The sequence below is a fragment of the Hyperolius riggenbachi genome, chromosome 3 (genome assembly GCF_040937935.1).
Source record: "Hyperolius riggenbachi isolate aHypRig1 chromosome 3, aHypRig1.pri, whole genome shotgun sequence".
Lineage (NCBI taxonomy): Eukaryota > Metazoa > Chordata > Amphibia > Anura > Hyperoliidae > Hyperolius > Hyperolius riggenbachi.
The window spans coordinates 51,894,490-51,916,195 of NC_090648.1; the positions used below are offsets into that span (position 1 = coordinate 51,894,490).

Sequence of the window (21,706 nt, forward strand, 5' to 3'; positions counted from 1 at the left end):
CGCAATATAACGTTGGGAACATCAGACAGTGCAGTCTATGCACTTCTGCTATCCCTGCAGATCACAGGGACATACACTGTGCTTTGCTGAAAACGCAATCAGCAAACAAGTGTGGGGGATAATAAGTTTGTGATTTTTCGCACTAAAAATAATCGACTTTCACACTTTCCACACATGTTTGCGGTAAGTTTTCGTGAACTTTCACTTCGGAAAGAAAACTGAGTTTCCTTTTAACCATATTGCAAAAATACAATGTATTTTAGAGAATATTTTCTTGAAATCGAAAACAGCATTTTCGATGCAAAAGCTTGCAAGCAACGTTGTTGGACAGGAAATACCTACGTGAAAATGTGACGTGCTAATGAAAGCAGGTGATTGCTCAGGCCATTGTAGTTATACTTTATAGGATCCATGGCATGTTTCTAGAAATGTTTACATTTGGCTGGACAGCGTAGGCGTCGTGCTATAACTGTTTATGATTAACTAAGGAATGTGCGCAAAGCTATAACCTTGCTTTTACAGTTCTCATGCGGCATCACACAATCAAACAACAAGGACATTTTCCTCTGGATACAGAGAAAGCATCAAGATCCTCCGCAGCTGTTCCATCTCTGTCCAACTTTAAAAGTGTACCTGAAATTAATATAAAGCAAAAATGTATACATACATGGGGCTTCCTCCAGCCCCATTCGGGAATCGGGGCTTAATGCGCATGCGTGGCCCAGGCATGCGCTCGCCCCCTCGCGCTCCCATTGGTAGGGGTGTTCTGCGCAGGCTCCTCATGTGAGCTCCTCTGGAGACAGTCAGTGACATGACTATGGGCCTCAATTCATCATTGTCTTTGAGATAACTTTTTCCAGTTTGTTAAATTACTGAATTCGAAGTTTATCAATTTCTAGTTGTATTTATCAAGGTTTTTAACAATTCGGTAAGCATTCGGTAACGTGTCGATATTTCCATTTTACAGCGGTAATTTAACACACCTTTGAATACTATGTAGCAACATTCTGAATAGGGCTTAACACCTGGACCAGGATTCTGGAAGTGGCTTGGGACAATCCCACAATTTCACCAGCTGCGGCTTGATAGGAGCCTTTTCTAAAAAAATGTAGTGCAGCTAGCAAATTAGTTAACCCTGGCACTGCCTGTGTTCTCTTACAAGATGATTCAAGAGAAATGCAGACTTCCTGGTATAGCAAATAAATCCATTCTCTTGCAAATTGATATGGTTCTAGACCTTATTCTTGCCCTTCTGCGCCTTTGAATCACTCCCAGCTGATACATAACCACTTCAAATGGCTCCATCTTCTCTGTCAGCAATGATCTGACAGGAATAACGACAGAGCAGTGAAGGAGATAACGAATCCTAAATGTAACACTAAACCACGCCCACTTTCATTTTCATGAATTGCACTTTCTTCCGTTTTATCGCATCACTAACGAATGATTACCGAATGCTCGCTAACAGCTGTAGATAACTTTAATGAATCCTGCAATCAACTTATCGAGTTCAGTATTTTACAGAGCTGTCGGTAATTGATTCGATAAGTCTTGATGAATCGAGGCCATACTCTGTAAACTACTGCAGATGATGTCAACACTATACAAATGCATAATAATAATTTCTTTATTCAAGTGTTGATAACATAATCTACAATTGCTGAGATGAAGTTTCCATTTATGACTCAAAATCGGTAATACAAGTACGCTGAATTACCGATCAGAGACACATTTTAATTTATTTTACGCATACTTGAGTATAAGTACACCAACTTGTCTGTTACATAGTTAAAAAGTTTGGGGGAAAAGCAGGTCTGTTAAATGCAGCCTCCCATAACTCGCAGTCCAGATGTTTCTACCCAGAGGAAGCTAAATCATAACATTGGGTCACAGGATTGGTTTTTGCGGGAAGTAAGAGCACATGGCGTATAATAAATAATATTCGCAAAGCTGCTAAGGAATAGGAACGTCACCAGGAAAGCCTGTAAAGATGATGTATTGTTTAAAGGAACACTCCAGCAAAAAAAATAAAATAATAACAGTTAAAATCGGACAGAACCGAACAGGTTTTGGACTAGTCCATCTCCTTATGGGGGATTCTCAGGATTTTCTTTGTTTTCACAAGCATCTCCTTAAGGGCAGTTTAACTGCAAAAATAGTTAGATACTTGCACACTATTACGGCAGTTAGCAGCACGGTGGCGTAGTGGTTAGCGCTCTCGCTTTGCAGCGCTGGGTCCCCGGTTCCAATCCCAGCCAGGTCAACATCTGCAAGAAGTTTGTATGTTCTCCCCGTGTCAGAGCGGGTTTCCTCCTGGCTCTTTAGATTCCTCCCACATCCCAAAAACATACAAATAAGTTAATTGGCTTCCCCCTTAATTGGCCCTAGATTATGATACATGCACTACACGATATAGACATAGGACTATGGTAGGGACTAGATTGTGAACCCCTCTGAGGGACAGTTAGTGACAATATACACTCTGTACAGCGCTGTGTAATATGTCGATGCTATATAAATACTTAGATAAATAAATAATTAAATTGACTTAGCGACTGCTGTTCTGGAAATGCTTTTGAAAACAAAGAAAACTCTGAGAATCCCCCATGAGGAGATAGACTAGTCCAAAACCTGTCAGTTCTGTCAAAGTGTACAAGAGCTGAAGAAATAAGAAGAATCTATACTTACCCGCTGCTCCCTTCAGCAGCATAAACACGTTTGACTCCCTCGCCGTCCTCCTGGTGTTCAGCCGCGATCAGCCCCGGTAACGGGTCCATTCGGGGATGATCGTGGCAGATCGGCAGGCCGTGGGAGGACAGCGAGGGACTGGAGGAAGCAGCGGGTAAGTATTGATTCCTCTTATTTCTTCAGCTCTGGCTTACTTTAAAAGGGGCACTATGGCGTAAAATTTAAAATATATGGAAACATATACAAATTAGAAGTACGTAAAATGAGCCATAAATTACTTTTCTCCTATGATGCGGTCACTTACAGTAAGTAGTAGAAATCTGACATTACAGACAGGTTTTGGACTAGTCCATCTCTTCATAGGGGATTCTCAACATGGACTTTATTCTTTATAGAGATATTCCCTAAAAAGGATTTAAACAATGATGCTGGCCAGCTTCCCTGCTCGCTACACAGTTTTTTGGCAGTTGGACAGAGCAACTGCTATTCACTAAAGGCCCATACTCACGGGGGACGGCCGTCGCCGCAACCGCGTGGCACGCGCGTGTTGCGGCGACAGTTCCCCCGTGTGTATGATGCGCGCGCCCCGAACCGTCGCCCGTCGGAGCTGTCGCCAGGCGATTGACCTGTTCAATCGCCGGCTACAGTCGTCGCCGCAACCTCGCCGGAACTGTCGCTAGCCCCGCATGTGTATGCGGGCTAGCTACAGCTACCCACACACACCACACGGAGCTTCCAGCGGGGGGGAGGAAACTCGGCGACAGCTTCCGCCGCATCGCTAATCCCTCTGCTGCCGTGTGGATGCAGAGGGATTTGGCGACGAGCTGTCGCCGAACTGCCGCCGAACTGTCGCGCACACGCTCCCGTGTGCGGCGACAGCTACAATTGTACCCCCGTGGGTACTTAGCTTAAGAGCTTGATTCACAAAGCGGTGCTAACTGTTAGCACGCCTGTGAAAACCCCCTTAGCACGTCTAAACAAGCTTTTCGCGCATAAAACTTTATGCGCATAAAACTTTACGCGCGTAAAAGTTTACGCGCGCACACTGCACAGAGCGCAGGGCGCTCCGCGCGAAGTGCCCATTAAAGCCTATGGGACTTAGCGCGCATAAAACTTTGCGCGCGTAAAACTTTGCACGCGCAAAGTTAGCGCGCGATCTGATTGAGAAATACGGTGCTAACGTACTTAGCACCCTGGTTAGCACGTTTAAAGACTTTAGACGTGCTAAGTAGGTTAGCACCGCTTTGTGAATCAAGCCCCAAGTGCTTTTGAAAATAAACAAAACCCTGAAAATCCCCTATGAGAAGATGGGCTAGTCGAAAACCTGTCGGTTCTGTCAGATTTCTACTGCCTACTGTAAGTGACAGCAACATAGGAGAAATGTTTTTTTCTGGCTCATTTTACCCTGGAAGAAATGTTCTTCTCATTTGTATATGTTTCCATGTATTTTAAATTTTAAGATTTTCACGATAGTGGTCCTTTAACTGTTTACTTTTGTTTGCTAGAGTGTTCCTTTAATATCTGGGCAGCGCCTCTGTATAGGGATAAACACGCCATATTCTTTACAATCCCACACATACACTTCATGCCTCTCGCAGGCAGACATGTGACCGCTGGTAAAAGCGACACCTGTTAGTGGGTAAGATGTCGTAAAATTGTGATTGGCTGCGCGGTGTCACAGCTGGGTGCGCTGCTGAATTCGCTCTCCTGCACCACAACAACATATGGCGGGGTTATGCATGGGACAGTTCTAGATTGCAGGGTCCCGGGACGATGAATTATAGGGTGTGGACCACTCCTGGCTCAGATTACAGCTGCATTATTCTTTTTTCCTCTGCAGCTATCTCCCTTTCCTCTCCTTCCTTCCAAAGCCTCCCCCCTCCTTCCCCTGTACACCCCTGTCAGCTGCTCCTCCTTCTTCCTCTCTCTTTAACTTTCTCTGCTCTTGCAAAGTTACAAGTCAGTGCAGAGAGGGCAGCAGACTGGAGCTATTAGTGGCAGACACACACAAGGCACTGACAGCCAAGAGTGCTCTGCAGTGACAGGCGAGGGGCAGCCCTTCTGCAGGAAACACTGCTGACAGTTTAAGAGTGACACAGGCGCCTATTTTGTCTGCTGCCAACATGTACCTTACCCCTGGCGGAGCCCCCGATTGGTGCCCTGACCCCCGAGTCCTGAAGGTGACAGTGGGGGGACACTGCGGCCACAGGGAGACCAAGACCGAGGTGTCCAGAGGGGCCAGGAAGTCGCTGGTTTTGCTGGATTTGCTGTGTCTGTGTGTGGGTAAGTGGGATTTAAAATAAGTGTGATATTTCTTGTAGTATGTGTAAAGCTGGCCATTAACGGTACAATATTTTCCTCAGATGCATTCGATTTGCGGGAACGTAAGTAATTTAAAGGTAATTATCAATTGTTCCCATGAACAAGTTGATTAGGACACCTCTCATCAGATGCGATCGTAAAATCTAACATCGACAAAACTTGATAATGCCTGTAATGCCTTCTGGGCTAAAAAAAAAAACCCCTGTCTACATAAATGATAAAATAAATCAGTACTCCGCTCTGTCACCTATAACGTCCTTATTAATGGCACAATTTTTTCTTCAAATGTGATGTTTGACGCACTTGTTATGATTCTTAAGTAATTGAAAGGCAATTATCGATTGTTCCCATAATTCCGATCGACCGTAGAATCATTTCATGTCGATTTTCCTCACACACACTGCAGGGTTTTCTGTACAATCTGATTGAATGATGGCCTCTGAGGAAAATATTGTCCCACTGAAGGTGCCCGTTAATGGTACATTTTTTTCATCAGCTGCAATCTCTCGACACACTTTTATGATGGAATTGTACAGGAAACTGTGCAGTGTGGCGAAAATCGATGTAAAATAATTCTTTGGTCGATCCGAAAGTTGGATTTTACGATCGTAGCTGAAGAGAGAAAATGCCCTGATTGACCTGTTTATGGGAACAATCGATAATTGCCTTCCAATTACTTAAGATTGTAACAAGTGCGTCAAAACATCACATTTGATGAGAAAATTGTGCTGTTTATAAGCACGTTATAGGTGACAGAGCGGAGTACTGATTTTTTTAATCATTTATGTACACAGGGGTTTTTTTAGCCCAGAAGGCATTATAATACACATTAAATCATTTGCATTTTGACTTTTAAACTTTCAATCTCACAATTTTGGCATACATTGTAAGTTTATTTAGAAAAAATATTGATATTAGAGATCTATGAACATTGACAGACATTTTTTGAATATTTTTACAAATTGAATGGCGGTCCATCCATTGTAAGAAATGTTTCATTTGACTATTATAGAATATAATATTATAGCAGTCAGTTATGTTATTGATTTGATTGTATTGTGTGCGTGCGGTTCGGTTGTATGGTCCTACAATATTATTATGTATTTATATAGCACTGACATCTCTTGCAGCACTTTACAGAGTACATAGTCATGTACTGGCTGCCCTCAGAGGAGCTCACAATCTAATCTTACCATAGTCATAGTCTAATGTCCTACCATATTATATCATACCATATTATTATTATATACTGTATATAGCAGTGACATCTTCTGCAGCACTTTACAGAGTACATATTCATGTCACTGACTGTCCGCAGAGGAGCTCACAGCCTAAACTAGCCAGTTTATTGGGAGGAAGAAATGCGATTTTTGTATGTTTTGGGATGTGGAGAAAGTTGGGTCCCGGGAAATAACCGATAGTAGAATATTGATAACATTTAACAATATTCGACTATTTTACACGGTGGTAATTCCGTAAGTAAAATATTGGTAAATGTTACTATTATTTTACTATAGCTGAACCTATTTCTCCCCTCTCCGATGCCTCAACTATCCCCCCTCCCCCCGGGTGCCTAATCCTAACACCCAGCCCCCCCTTCCCACCAATGCCTAACCCTAACCACCCCCCTGCCGATGCCTGACCGTAACCACCGCCATCTGCTGATTCCTAACCCTAACCACCTCCATCTGCTGATTCCTAACCCTAACCACCTCCATCTGCTGATTCCTAACCCTAACCACCCCCCTGCCGATGCCTGACCGTAACCACCTCCATCTGCTGATGCCTAACCCTAACCACCCCCCTGCCGATGCCTGACCGTAACCACCGCCATCTGCTGATTCCTAACCCTAACCACCTCCATCTGCTGATGCCTAACCCTAACCACCTCCATCTGCTGATGCCTAACCGTAACCACCCTCCTGCCGATGCCTGACCCTAACCACCTCCATCTGCTGATGCCTAACCCTAACCACCTCCATCTGCTGATGCCTAACCGTAACCACCTCCATCTGCTGATGCCTAACCGTAACCACCCTCCTGCGGATGCCTAACTGTAACCACCCCCCTGCCGATGCCTGACCCTAACCACCTCCATCTGCTGATGCCTAACCGTAACCACCCCCCTGCCGATGCCTAACCCTAACCATCTCCATCTGCTGATGCCTAACCGTAACCACCCTCCTGCGGATGCCTAACTGTAACCACCCCCCTGCCGATGCCTGACCCTAACCACCTCCATCTGCTGATGCCTAACCGTAACCACCCCCCTGCCGATGCCTAACCCTAACCACCTCCATCTGCTGATGCCTAACCGTAACCACCCCCCTGCCGATGCCTAACCAAAACCACCTCCACCTGCTGGTGCCTAATCCTAACCACCCTCCTCCTCCTCCTCCTGCTCATGGTGACTGGATGGTGTAATGGTTAAGGGCTCTGCCTCTGGCACAGGAGACCTGGCTTTGAATCTCGGCTCCTCCTGTTCAGTAAACCAGCACCTATTCAGTAGGAGACCTTGGGCAAGTCTCCCTAACACTGCTACTGCCTATAGAGCGTGTCCTAGTGGCTGCAGCTCAGGTGCTTAGCGTCCGCCAGGGGAAAAGCGCAATATACATGTTCTGCGTTTGTGTGCTGATGTCTAACTCTAACCACCCCTCCTAATGATGCCTAATCCCCGTCCCAGATACTTAACCTTAACCCCCCTCCCCCTTCTGACGCCTAACTCTTAAAGGACCACTATCATACAAAAACTAGACAGTTAAAATCTGACAGAAGCGACAGGTTTTTGGCCAGTCCATCTCCTCATGGGGGATTCTCAGGGTTTTCTTTGTGTTCAACAGCATTTCTTCAACAGCAATTTAACTGCCAAAATAGTAAGATACCAGCCAGCCTCCCTACTCACTTGCACACTATTTTGTTACTTAGACTTTGCAACTGCCGCTCAGGAAATGCTGTTGAAAACAAAGAAAACCCAGAGAATCCCCCATAAGACTATGGACTGGCCCAAAACCTGTCAGTTCTGTCAGATTTTAAATGCCTACTTTTTTTGCGATAGTGACCCTTTAAGCGCCCCCCGCCACAAAAGAAACATACAGGAGGCACCAAGGGAAGTTTGGGTGCTGCCATAGGCACCAATCGTAGACCAGAGCACACAATAAATAGCAGCGGATGAGGCCGTCCGCCCTGCAAACTGCGGCAACATATGGTGGTACCTAACCTTCTTCTGTGGCGCCTCTGGTGCCCAAATTTCCTGCTTCCATTTTTACCACCTTTTAAAAGCACCAAGTGGTCAACCACAAGGCCTCTTCACTGCTGAAGGGTGTTTAAACACAGCAACTTGCAAAGTTCATTTTTTCGGCATCACCCTGCAGCAGACACATATATGGGCCAGGGATTGCATATTTCGAGTAGCTGCTACAATGGACACATACCTACTCTTCCTGTACAGTGACCGGTCTCAGCGAGCAGCCTGAGCTCTTGTTCTTGGTAAGGAATGCAGGAAGACTGATTCCCAGGTGCTGGATTGCAGGCATTGTGCAGGGAAGCGTAGTAACCATAGTAACCAGGGTCACATTCGATTTAAAGGTTCGGAGAGGACGAGGGCCGCGGGGCAGGAGCCGGAGAGGTGCACCGGGTGACATGTCTCATGTAGACGGGCCGGGAACAGAATAATAATGAGCACAAACTCTGAAGACAAAAGTGCAGCGCACACAGCAAGCTTCCTGAATTACAATCATTCTACAATGAATGGCAGTTAGATTATACAGAGAGTGCACTGGACTTACATGCAAACCATGTCCAACTGAATTAGTTGGCCCAGGGCCGGTCTCTCACAACTCCCTGAGGGAAACAAAACTTTGGTGCTCCCCCTCCAGATTATGACTCCCACACCGACGAACAAGTGAAAAATAAGCATGGGCCATATTCGCCTGAAGTGCCTCCCAGTAATAGGTAGCCAGTGGTGCTGCCCAGTAATAGATAGCCAGGGGTGCCCCCAGAATTAAGTAGCCAGAGGTGTCCCCCAGTATTAGGTAGCTAGAGGTGTCCCTAATTATTAGGTCATCAAAGGTACCCCTGGTATTAGGTAACTAGAGGTGTCCTCCAGTATTAGGTAGCCAGAGGTGCTCCCTAGTATTTGGTAGTCAAAAATATTTCCAGTATTAGGTAGCCAGATGTGTCCCCCAGTAAAAGGTAGCTTGATGTGTCCCCCAGAATAAGGTATCCTGATTTGCCCCAGTATTAGGTAGCCAAAGGTGTTAGTCTTGACCTTACCCAGACTACTTTTAAAGGGTGATTTCACTTCTATAAACGAAATGGGTGTTGTGTTTTTGGAAAAAGTGTTAATACTCCCTGCTAAAAGTCACAGCGTAAGACTCCACATCCCTACCCACCTAGCCTTTAATTTGGAAGCAGCAGTCACTTTAAATATAGCAAGCATTCCTTTCTTGGGGAAATATAAAAAATATTACTCACAAACCAGGGCTACTAATTAGGCAACCACTGTCAAAGCAGGTGGGGAGATAGTCCCGACCCCACTCAGGATCAAAAAGTCACTCTCTGTAGTAGAAGAAGGAAGGGTACAACCCTCCACCAAGGGTGGACCCGATGTAGATAATAGGACAACAGAGGAGCCAACAGGACAAAAAAACACCAAAAGAACCTAAAAACCCATCTTGGTAATAGAGGAGGCAGTGGTGGACTCACCCCCTCCAAGCAGAGCATACAACTGTGGATTTTCAGTCAAAACAATTTTATTGGATACTCCAAATAAAGTGCAATGCGTTTCACTGGGTACAAACCCGCTTCATCAGGCAACAACAGATAGGAGCAAACAGCATCTGCCAGTATCATCAACACTGAGCACCTCACTGGGAGGTGCTTTTTAAAACGCTAGAAGCTTCTGAGCGCTTTTTAAAATGCTAGAGCTTTGAAAAGCGCTTGGCTAATATATTTGAATGTGATGGAGCACACCAGAGCGATGTGATTTTTTTCCCAAATGTAAACGTGGGCCCTGCAGCATTTCTGCTGATTTCTGAGAAGATTCAGCCTCAATGTTGAGTATAGGAAAGTGGAAAATCGCTCTAAAAAGTGCAAGAACAGAGCGATTTTCCAAGCGTTTTTTTTTGTTTGTTTTTTTTTCAAAAGCTGTACACTTCCAGCTCTACTGTACAAAAAAATAAAAAATTGCTACACCAAAACACTCCAAAAACCGCTAGGCATAACTAGAGAATCGCAAAGCACATGCCAAAAATCGCTTACAAAACTCACTTCTGAAACGCTGAGCGTTTGCAATTACGCCAACACTTTTAGGAGTGCACTGGCCCTTAGGCCTCTTTCACAGTGGGACGTTGCGTTTGATGTGACGTTGAAGTCGCACAACGTGCCCCTAGCGCAACGCATGTTGGTTTTGAAGTTGGACGTTATTTTAAACTGCGTTATGCGTCTCTTGGTGCGCCGTTTTCGTCTCATACTGATGGAACGAAAACGGCGCATGCGTCACATTTAAAAAAAACAAAAATCATTACTGAGCATGTGCAAACAGTCCAACGCAGCTAATAACGTGTATAACGCACAGCATGCAGCACTTTCTAATAACGCTACACGTTACACACAAATGCAACGTGTGCACTGTGAATGTCGCACAGACTTTTTATATCGTGCGACTTTAACGTCACACTGTGAAAGAAGCCTTACAGGTACAGAGAAAGAAGAACAATCAACTTTACTTTCACTTTGATTTCAGCAACCTGCATATCTGAAACACATAATGATTTGCCATGGAATTCATCCTGTAGGTAATCTCTACTTATGGCTGTTTCCAAAGTTTGTAGTGACATGATGGGGTAAACTGGTGAAGGGGTCATTTCTGTATCATCTACAGACCTTTGCCAGTTCACTGTGTACTGGGTGCTGAATTAGGTAGCAGAGTCTGGATAAAGGTGGCCATACACTTATAGATTTTGCAGCAGATTCGACCATCAGATTGATTTCTGGCAGATACCTGTCAAGTCGAATCTGACAGAAATCTATCTGATGTGTGCCACACACTAAAAACAGATTTCCAATAGATTTCAGAATGAAATCTATTGGAAATCAATCTAAATGCATTATTGGACCATTAGAACCAATGCAACTCTATGGGCCATTAATCTGCTGCCAGCAGCAGATCGACCTAGATTTTCCATCCTGTCAAATAGATCAAATCGATCGAAATCGGCCACAAATTGATCGGTCTATAGATTTGATAGAATCGATTTCTGATCGATTGATTCCATAGAATCAATCGATGGCTGGAAATGACAAGTGTATGGGCTCCTTTACTGTGGATTGGCCTACTTCACATTGGTTTCTGATGGAGGAACTACTGCTCAGTACTGTTTGTGTGGAGTAGGAACCATGGGGAAAGCATGCGGTTAGTTTGATCAGGTGGTACATTTGTCAGACTCTGATTGGCTGTGATCACTTCCTGCAGAGAAAACACATGATTGTGACAAGCAAATCAGAGCCTTAGAAATGTATCACATGCTTCTCCTTGAGTTTTGCTACACACAACAAACTCTAGTGCATTTATCATCCATGGCAACCAATAATGGACTCTTCCTTGTGACAGCCAGTTGTAATTTCTTTGCGAATTAATGTCCCCTCTTTCTCTTCACAGTGTCCATCCCATTCCTGATCTGCGAGTTGGGCATTGTTCCTCCAGTACACCGAGGGTTCTTCTGCGATGACAACAGCATCCGTTTCCCAGCAACCCGAGAAGAGACAGTGAGTGACACCATGCTGATCAGCCTGGGCATCCTCATCACTGCGGTCGCTGTAAGTATCTCTCTCTCACACTCTCCATCTCTCTCACTAATTTAAAGGGGACCTGAACTCAGAACTTCCTCTCTGCTCTAAAAGATAAGCAACAGCATAATAACCTTTAAAGAAAACCATTTCTTTGTTACAGCTTACAGGACTCCTGCAGTAAATCTGCAGTGTGTCTACTTCCTGCATTCATGGAAGCAGAGAAAGGGTTATTATCCTGTGTTTACATATTAGCTGTGTCTGCCAGGACTGCTGAATTTCCGTGCTAAGACAACTGAGAGATCAAATTACACTTGTGATTACTGACAGATGAGGGAGAATTAGACAGGCTAAACTCTCTAAAAACACACAGGGGGAATGTCTCACTGTTTTTCCCTCTGTCCTGTGCAAGAGTTCAGGTCCACTTTAACACACTGGAATGTTTCAGTAACTTTTGATCAGATTGTCGTGTTTGTGTGTAGTTTAGTTTCATGGTAGTTTGATTGCTTCCATTGGGATAACTGATAATGATCAATATTGCCAGAGAAATCCTCTCCATACCTCTGATTTCTCTCTGCATCTCTGGGTGTTTGCTATCTGTCCATCTCTACCTTGCGCTCTGTTATTGCTGTCTTTCTGCTGTCAGTTGCTTGCTCTCTCTTTACCTGTCTCCCTCTTCCTTTCTCTCTGTGTCCTTCTCTCTGTTTCTCCATCTCGCCTCCCTCTATCAGCAGTATTGTCTTCTCTTCCAATTCCTGTTACAGACCCTCTTTATTCTCTTTTCTGCTGTTCCGTTTTCTCTCTCTCCCATCACTAACTTCCTACTGTATACACTTTACTTTGCCTGTCAGTCCATATTTCTTATTATCTTTTTCTCCCTTCTAATACATCTTTCTTTTTTATTTTCTCATTCCCTTTGCTTCTCTCTCTCTCTTTACCCTTCTCACTCCTTTACATACTTTTTTTGTAATACCTTTTTCATTGCTAATAATAGTTTATTTGTTTTCTCCTTCCTCTTTCCACTGGGTCTCTCATTTCCTTTTTTTTAATTATGTCTCTGTATGTCTCTTATTTTCATAACTACTGTGTGTCTGCCCCTCTGTCTCTTTCTCACGCTCTCATTCCAACTCCTCCCTCTTCTTTTCTTCCATTTTCTCCTTTCTTTTTTTATCTCTCTCCCACTCTTTGAGGACACATCTCTCCTCCTGCATTCCCTCTCATCTCCTCCACCTGCAGCCTGTCTCTCTCCTGCATTCTCTCTCCTCCACCTGCAGCCTGTCTCTCTCCTGCATTCTCTCTCATCTCCTCCACCTGCAGCCTGTCTCTCTCCTGCATTCTCTCTCCTCCACCTGCAGCCTGTCTCTCTCCTGCATTCTCTCTCATCTCCTCCACTTGCAGCCTGTCTCTCTCCTGCATCATCTCTCTCCCTCACCTCCACCTGCAGCCTGTCTCTCTCCTGCATTCTCTCTCCTCTCCTCCACCTGCAGCCTGTCTTTCCTGCATTCTCTCTCCTCCACCTGCAGCTTGTCTCTCTCCTGCATTATCTCTCCTCTCCTCCACCTGCAGCCTGTCTCTCTCCTGCATTCTCTCTCATCTCCTCCACCTGCAGCCTGTCTCTCTCCTGCATTCTCTCTCCTCCACCTGCAGCCTGTCTCTCCTGCATTCTCTCTCCTCCACCTGCAGCCTGTCTCTCTCCTGCATTATTTCTCTCCCTCTCTGTCTCTCTCCTCCCCTTTCCACATCTTGTTTCCAGCAACTGTTTACCATGCAGGCAATCTAGGCAGGTGTCCAGGGCGCCACCACTTAGAGGGTTTCCTCTCTTTGAACACTCCGCCTTAAACAAGTGTTATCCATTTGTCATTCCATAAATACTTCACTTCATAAACCCTAATTGTAAACAGGTCAGTATAAATAGAATGTCCCACAATGGCTAATATTATCCTCAGCACAAGCGAGTGATTCTGTCCCCCTTCCTCCTTTCTGTGTAACACTTGAGTGGTTGTTTGCGGAGTCTTGGCCCGCTGCCACTTGACAGACTCTCATGATGTTTTTTCCGCCCCTGGCAGATCGTCCTCGGGGAATGTCACCGGGTCAACAAGCAGCGCAGGTCGCAGGCCAGTCCTAGGGAGGGATATCTGTCCAGCATCTACCGCCAGATTCTACCCTTCTTGTTTGGCTCCGCACTTGGACAGTCGTTGACGAACGCGGCCAAGCTGAGCGCGGGTCGCCTGAGGCCGAACTTCCTCGATGTTTGCCAACCGGAGCGGCTCAATTGTTCGGTCGGATTCATAGAGGATTATACGTGTACGGGGAGCCCCAGCGCTGTCACTGAGGCCAGGTGAGATTATACACACTAACTAATAATCATAATAATATTTCCACTAACAAAAACTTGTGGAGAGTGACATCATTAGCTGAACAGACACTGCAACCAATAGGGTCACTTCCACAAATGGTATGATGGATAGATAGCTCAAAGGACCACTATCTCTTACAGTAGGCAGATATTGGACTAGTTTATCTCCTCACGGGGGATTCTCAGTATCTCCTTTATGTTTCACAAAAGCAATCCCTGGAAAGGTCTGACTCCTATATAGAGATGTCTATCATATTATTATTAGGTATTTATATAGCACTGACATGTTCTGCAGCACTTTACAGAGTACATAGTCATGTCACTGACTGTCCTCAGAGGAACTCACAGTTTAATTCTACCATAGCCACCGTCTAATGTCAAACCATAGTTTGGGGAAAACCAACATTTTGACCAATACCAGTTGCCTGGCTGCCCTGCTGGTCTATTTGGCTGCATAAGTGTCTAAAAAACACCAGAAACAAGTATGCAGCTAATCTTATCAGATCTGACAATAATGTCAGAAACACCTGTTCTGATGCATGCTTGTTCAGGGGCTATGGTTATAAGTATTAGAGGCAGAGGATGAGCAGTATAGCCAGGAAACTGGTATTGCTTAAAAGGAAATAAAAATGGCAGCCGTATTCCTTGTTACAGTTGTCCTTTAAAGAGAATCTGTATTGTTAAAATCGCACAAAAGTAAACATACCAGTGTGTTAGGGGACATCTCCTATTACCCTCTGTCACAATTTCACCGCTCCCCGCCGCATTAAAAGTAGTCAAAAACAGTTTTAAAAAGTTTGTTTATAAACAAACAAAATGGCCACCAAAACAGGAAGTAGGTTGATGTACAGTATGTCCACACATAGAAAATACATCCATACACAAGCAGGCTGTATACAGCCTTACTTCTGAATCCCAAGAGATCACTTGTGTGTGTTTACCTTCTGTCCCCAGCTTCTCTCATGCACTGAACATTACAGGCTTCCTGCAGACAGCTCTGCCTATGTCCTTAATTCCTCAGTATGTGACAGACCAGCTCCTTTCACAGCCTCCAGAGGAGGATTTTTATCCAGCTCTCTTCTATCACTGATAAGATAGCAGAGAAGCTGCTGGCTTATGTAAATAAAACACACACTGGAGTGTGCATAGAGGAACAGTTCAACACTGAAGAACTTGGCAGCCTTCCAGACACAGGCCGACAAGTCTGACAGGGGAAAGATACATTGATTTATTACAGAGATGGTTATAGTAGAAAGAGCTACAGTAAGCCAGAACACATAAGAATAGGTTTAGGAACTTGTAGGATAGTAGAAAACACGTTGTAATTTTTGTTACAGAGTCACTTTAAATATGCATGCAAGCCAGAACATTCACATCTCATTGTCCATGTTTACTCCTTGCCTAAGCGTCCATACCCAATGCCTGATACACGCGGTACGATTTTCCGTGCGATAGATGGATCCGATTGATAAAATCCGCAATGTCTGATATTGCTCCCGATCGTTTCCGCGCTCAATTTCTCATAGCGGTGAATGGAAAAAGATAAGAAAAACTAATGAAGATAAGAGAATTGAGTGCAGAATCGTGCGGGAAAAACAATCGGGTCGCAAAATCACACGGAAAATCTTACCGTGTGTACCCAGCATAAAAGCCCAGCGTTCTTCATAGGACCGAATAGGAGTCATCAGCACTTGGTTGTGGGCGGGGACTGTACCTGGATTGTCAGTCACTCTGAAACCAGTATAGTGTCCCTTTGTGACAGCGTCAGTCGTGAAGCAAGGATAGGCGAGGAATGCGGACCCCACCGGGGGGCGGCGGAGAGCCTGGCCTGCACATACATTGACTTGACTCTTTACATTGTGTTGGCTGCGACCGGGGGGGCCCCCCATTACCCACGGTTCATAATGACAGTCGAGTCTTTGTCTAAACAACACACAAGACTCTGTTCAGCCAATACGCCGGGATAAACAAAGAACAACGGGTTATTTTTAGTTGACATGTTGCGGCGGAGTCGAGCCAAAATGCACATCTTGCATTGATATCCAGAATCCCCGGAGGCCGAGATTCCAGAGAAATCACGAAGCCACTTCCCCCTCCTCTACCCCCTGTAGACCACACGGCTATACGTTACAGGATCCCGCTCATAAAACTCTCATGTTCTGGAGACCTTCTGATTCCAGCTAAAACCATTTCTCATCCTTTACTGGGAGCTCTGGAAACCCTAATTGTTGCCTGAGTCATACTGGGAATAGTGATAGAGAGAGAGAGAAAAGTTAGAGAACTTCCAAGTAGCAGCAGCTGAGGAACTTCCTGCCCTGCTGCTGTGATGGTAAAATATGGTATTGATTCATTAGAGTAAGAATGCTGCAGAGGTTTTCCCCTAATGGGCTCTGATAATGGATAGCTGCAGCCACGAAACCTTATTCAGCCCTGAATCACGTCCAAAGACAAAGCAAGACGTTTTACCGGGTCTCCAGTGTGTGTTTGGCTTGGGCTCCGGTGGTTTGGGCTTCATCATCGCTTTTCGTCAGAATGGTTCACGTTTGTTTGAACTTTGGACTCTGCAGTGCTGTTTTCAGAATCAGAATCAACTTTATTTGCCAAGTACGATCAATTATTTATGGTCCACACGGCATTTTGACAATATTGAACAAGTTGATGAAATAATACAGACAAAGACAAAAGGGGGCTTACAGCAGGAGATACAGTACATACACACAGGACTGAAAAGCTAGAGAGTTATACTTAAGAGGGTGTTAAGAGTTCAGGAGAAGGACCGCTTGGGGGAAGAAGGCGTTCCTGTGCTTGGTATTACTGGTGGAGATGGTTCTGAGGCGGCGGCCATAGGGGAGACGGGTGAAGTAGTGCCAGCCGGGGTGGGAGGGGTCCTTCAGTATCTTTTTTGCCCTGGACTTCAATTGGGCAGTGTGTACGAGGTCCAGGGGCGGTAGGGGGTAACCCAATGATCCTATCCGCAATATTGATAACTCTTTGAAGTTTAAGCCTGTCGCTTGCGGATGTGCCTGCGTACCAGACGATAATGGAGGAGCATAGGATAGACTCGATGGTGGCAGCGTAGAAGCAAGTCAACCGTTCCTGCGGTATACTGAACTCACCTCCTGTAGATGGGTTGTGGGTGTAGGCCAGCTGTCCATCACATTAGAACCATATGTTGGTTCTTTTGGATTTCCAGAAAACTTATGATGATTTTCATGCTGTAATTGTTTACCCTTCTAGTCCCTGACAGTGCCTGGCTGTCTGTACATTGGAACAGATAAACCTCAGTGGCCTTCTACAAAGCATGATGTACCACTAAAATCATCAGGATTATGTTTCTCTAGAATATGACTTAAAGGACAACCGAGGTGAAAACAAACTGATGAGATAAACAGTTGTATCTGTCCTCCTACTCCTAAAAAATGCCTTCTGTAGATATCCCATTTTATTTTATATTTAACCACCCTGGCGTTCTGATAAGATCGCCAGGGCGGCTGCGGGAGGGTTTTTTTTAAATAAAAAAAAAACTATTCCATGAAGCCAACTGAAAGTTGGCTGCATGAAAGCCCACTAGAGGGCGCTCCGGATGCGTTCTTCTGATCGCCTCCGGCGGCCAGAAGTAACACGGAAGGCCGCAATGAGCGGCCTTCCGTGTTTCGCTTACCTCGTCGCCATGGCGACGAGCGGAGTGACGTCATGGATGTCAGCCGACGTCCTGACGTCAGGCGCCTCCGATCCAGCCCTTAGCGCTGGCCGGAACTTTTTGTTCCGGCTACGCTGGGCTCAGGCGTCTGTGGGGAACCTCTTTCGCCGCTGCACGCGTCGGATCGCCGCGCTGCGGCGGCGATCAGGCAGCACACGCAGCTGGCAAAGTGCCGGCTGCGTGTGCTGCTTTTTATTTCATTAAAATTGGCCCAGCAGGGCCTGAGCGGCAGCCTCCGGCGGTGTTGGACGAGCTGAGCTCGTCCAGACCGCTCAGGTGGTTAAATCTACTTTTTAAGTTTTTACTATTCCATTGTCCCTACTCAATGACACATTCATTGAAGTATGCCAGAGCTAAAATGTATTAACAATTGACCCTTTTTATCTCTTTCCTGCCCTCAGAAGCCATTTTCTGCCAGAAAATTGTTTTATGGCTGTGATTCCTTATCACTGAGAGTTATGCTATAGTCCGACCTGGTCCCGACCCAGACAAAAACTGTCACTTGCATACCTGATGTTTAACTTTTCAGACAGCGAAAGAAAAAATGGAGCACAGCCTAGTTATTTGTGTGCTAGGCACTGTACATACCCATGTCTATCTAGTCATGTCACATGTCACCTCGGGTGTCCTTTAAGAGAGAGCTCTGAATATAGTCTTTGGTTGAAAACATAGTTTTTAAAGTAACTAAGGGTTTTACATTGCAAGAGACTGGCAGATTTCTACACCACTTGTTCTTCACATCAATGATCAATGGTGCCCATCAATGATCCAATTTCATGGACTCTGGACCGTCCGAGCCAATTGTTGAGATCAATCGGAAGTAATCGTTCTGGACACCAATGGAGGGTAAAATGATAAGCAACCCAATCAGACAAAAATAATCATTCTGAGATTCAAATCGATGGAATGATTGATAAAACAACATTAACCAGCTTAGCGGTATGGACGAGCTCAGCTCGTCAATGACCGCCGCGCTGGATTGCTCTGGCCCTGGTGGGCCGATTTTCACAATTTTTTTTAAAACACACAGCTAGCACTGCGCCGATGCGCCGCTTCCCACCGCATTACAGACCCCTGCGCAGCCTGGCCAATCAGCTCCAGGCAGCACTAAGGGGTGGATCGGGACTCCCTCCGACGCCATGACGTGGATGACGTCATCCCGATCATCGCCATGGCGATGGGGGAAGTTAAACAGGAAATCCCGTTCTGAACGGGATTTCCTGTTTGCTCTGAACACCGTAGGCGATCGGAAGGGGTGGGGGGATGCCGTTGCACAGCGGCTATTATGTAGCTAGCTACATGATTTAACAAAAAAAACATTTAAAAAAAGGTGCTGCGCCGCCGCCCTGGCCGTTCTAATAGAACGCCAGGGTGGTTAATGACACCCGATCCAATCAATTGTACGGTCGATTGTTCGGGAGACTATTGTACCATTAATGAGCACCTTAAGGGTGCGTAAACACATCTAATTTTGATTAGCCAATTTTCCCACCTCCATGAAGTATGAGTGCTAACAGATTTTGAATACTGTGAACCGATAAAATTGGCCAATCAAAATTGGATGTGTATATACATTCTTACCATCAAGCATAAGAAAAAGCCACTTCCTGATGCCTAAACTTACATTTACAGTGGTGTGAAAAACTATTTGCCCCGTTCCTGATTTCTTATACTTTTGCATGTTTGTCACACTTAAATGTTTCTGCTCATCAAAAACCGTTAACTATTAGTCAAAGATAACATAATTGAACACAAAATGCAGTTTTAAATGATGGTTTTTATTATTTAGTAAGGAAAAAACCTCCAAATCTACATGGCCCTGTGTGAAAAAGTAATTGCCCCCCTTGTTAAAAAATAACTTAACTGTGGTTTATCACACCTGAGTTCAATTTCTGTAGTCACCCCCAGGCCTGATTACTGCCACACCTGTTTCAATCAAGAAATCACTTACATAGGAGCTATCTGACACAGAGAAGTAGACCAAAAGCACCTCAAAAGCTAGACATCATGCCAAGATCCAAAGAAATTCAGGAACAAATGAGTACAAAGGTACTGTAAATGAGATCTATCAGTCTGGTAAAGGTTATAAAGCCATTTCTAAAGCTTTGGGACTCCAGCGAATCACAGTGAGAGCCATTATCCACAAATGGCAAACACATGGAACAGTGATGAACCTTCCCAGGAGTGGCCGGCCGACCAAAATTACCGCAAGAGCGCAGAGAAAACTCATCGGAGAGGCCACAAAAGACCCCAGCACAACATATAAAGAACTGCAGGCCTCACTTGCCTCACAAGTGTTCACAACTCCACCATAAGAAAGAGACTGGGCAAAAACAGCCTGCATGGCAGATATCCAAGGCGCAAACCACTTTTAAGCAAAAACAACATTAAGGCTCGTCTCAATTTTGCTAAAAAACATCTCAATGATTGCCAAGACTTTTGGGAAAATACCGTGTGGACCGACGAGACAAAAGTTGAACTTTTTGGAAGGTGCGTGTCCTGTTACATCTGGCATAGAAGTAACACAGCATTTTAGCTAAAGAACATCATACCAACAGTAAAATATGGTGGTGGTAGTGTGATGGTCTGGGGTTGTTTTGCTGCTTCAGGACCTGGAAGGCTTGCTGTGATAGATGGAACCATGAATTCTACTGTCTACCAAAAAATTCTGAAGGAGAATGTCCGGCCATCTGTTCGTCAACTCAAGCTGAAGTGATTTTGGGTGCTGCAGCAGGACAATGACCCAAAACACACCAGCAAATCCACCTCTGAATGGCTGAAGAAAAACAAAAAGAAGACTTTGGAGTGGCCTAGTCAAAGTCCTGACCTGGATCCTATTGAGATGTTGTGGCATGACCTTAAAAAGGTGGTTCATGCTAGAAAACCCTCAAAAAAAGCTGAATTACAACAATTCTGCAGAGATGAGTGGGCCAAAATTCCTCCAGAGCGCTGTAAAAGACTCGTTGCAAGTTATCACAAACGCTTGATTGCAGTTATTGCTGCTAAGGGTGGCCCAACCAGTTATTAGGTTCAAGGGGCAATTTCTTTTTCACACAGGGCCATGTAGGTTTTGAGTTTTTTTTCTCACTTAATAATAAAAACCATCATTTAACACTGCATTTTGTGTTCAATTATGTTATCTTTGACTAATAGTTAACAGTCTTTGATGAGCTGAAACATTTAAGTGTGACAAACATGCAAAAGAATAAGAAATCAGGAAGGGGCAAATAGTTTTTCACACCACTGTATTTCTCTCTGCATGGAGTTTGTATATTCTCCCCGTGGTAGTGTAAGTTTCCTCCAGGCACCTTCAGCTTTCCTCAGACATCCCAAAAACATGGTACGTTAACTGCCCCCCGCCCAACAATTGGCCTTAGACTATGACAGGGACACTAGACTATGACTATGGTAGGATTAAGGTACCCAGCCGATTTGACCAATTTCATGTATTATGAGAGCCAACAGATTTTGAATACTTTGAACAGATTGTGAAGGAAAGACCTCATACTACGGTAGTAGTAAAATTGGCCAGTCAAGATTGGATGTGTGTATGGTAGGCACTCCTCTGAGGACAGTTAGTGACATGACTATGTACTCTGCAAAGTGCTGCAGAAAATGTCAGTGCTATATAAATACATAATAATAATATGGTAGAACATTAGACTATGACTATGGTAGGATTAGATTGTGAGCCGCTCTGAGGACAGTCAGTGACATGACTATGTACTCTGTAATGTGCTGAGAAGATGTCAGTGTTATATAAATACATAATAATAATATGGTAGGACATTAGACTATGACTATGGTAGGGATTATTTAGATTGTGAGCTCCTCTGAGGACAGTCAGTGACAGG

The 21,706-nt window shown here is 44.8% G+C and overlaps 1 protein-coding gene across 1 annotated transcript in view; it reads left to right on the top strand.

The window, feature by feature from the left end:
• The first annotated feature begins 4,573 nt into the window (after positions 1-4,573).
• Positions 4,574-21,706, top strand: part of LOC137560964 (phospholipid phosphatase 3-like) — a 38,042-nt gene continuing 20,909 nt past the window's right edge. Inside the window, exons 1-3 of the mRNA XM_068272153.1 lie at positions 4,574-4,971; positions 11,669-11,826; positions 13,863-14,134. Coding sequence (XP_068128254.1) covers positions 4,812-4,971; positions 11,669-11,826; positions 13,863-14,134 — 590 coding nt within the window. The 5' untranslated portion in view covers positions 4,574-4,811. The remainder of the gene's footprint in view (positions 4,972-11,668; positions 11,827-13,862; positions 14,135-21,706) is intronic.